At 45.5% G+C, this 481-nt stretch overlaps 1 protein-coding gene across 1 annotated transcript; it reads right to left on the bottom strand.

Annotated features, from left to right (window-relative positions):
• Positions 1–52: 52 nt before the first annotated feature.
• EMH_0000690 (uncharacterized protein) lies at positions 53–409 on the bottom strand (the record flags this gene model as incomplete). Its single annotated transcript, XM_013495109.1, has 1 exon — positions 53–409. One exon carries the CDS (start codon positions 407–409, stop codon positions 53–55), a length of 357 nt encoding a protein of 118 aa, XP_013350563.1.
• Between the last annotated feature and the right edge of the window lie 72 nt (positions 410–481).

Genomic DNA, 481 nt, shown 5'->3' with positions numbered 1-481 from the left:
AAAAAAAAAAAAAAAAAAAAAAAAAAAGGGTTTAGGGTTTAGGGTTTAGGGTTTAGGGTTTAGGGTTTACGACGAGGGGGGTTTGTTTGGCTATAGAGAAGAACTCTTTTTCTTCATATATTTCATTTATATTTCCGTGGCCCTGCTGCAGCAGCAGCTGCTGCTGCTGCAGCTGTTTTTTTCTTTGTTGTCTTAGCCTTTCTAGTTCTTCATCTGGGTCTTCTTCTCCCTTTTGCTGCTGATGTTTATATTCTCCCCCTTGCTGCTGCTTCTGCTGCTGCTGCTGCTGCTGCTGCTGCTGCTGCTGCTGCTGCAGCGCAGCATCTATTGCTGCTTCTTTCTCCTGCAGCGCCCGCAGCACTTGCTGCTCAACTTTCTTCTCTATAAGAGAAGCACCACCTTTCTCCATTGCCCCTAAACCCTAAACCCTAAACCCTAAACCCTAAACCCTAAACCCTAAACCCTAAACCCTAGACCCTAG

The sequence above is a fragment of the Eimeria mitis genome, genomic scaffold (genome assembly GCF_000499745.2).
Source record: "Eimeria mitis Houghton genomic scaffold, Emh_scaff14211, whole genome shotgun sequence".
In the NCBI taxonomy this organism is placed as follows: Eukaryota; Apicomplexa; class Conoidasida; order Eucoccidiorida; family Eimeriidae; genus Eimeria; species Eimeria mitis.
This window is presented reverse-complemented; position numbering and strand designations above follow the sequence as displayed.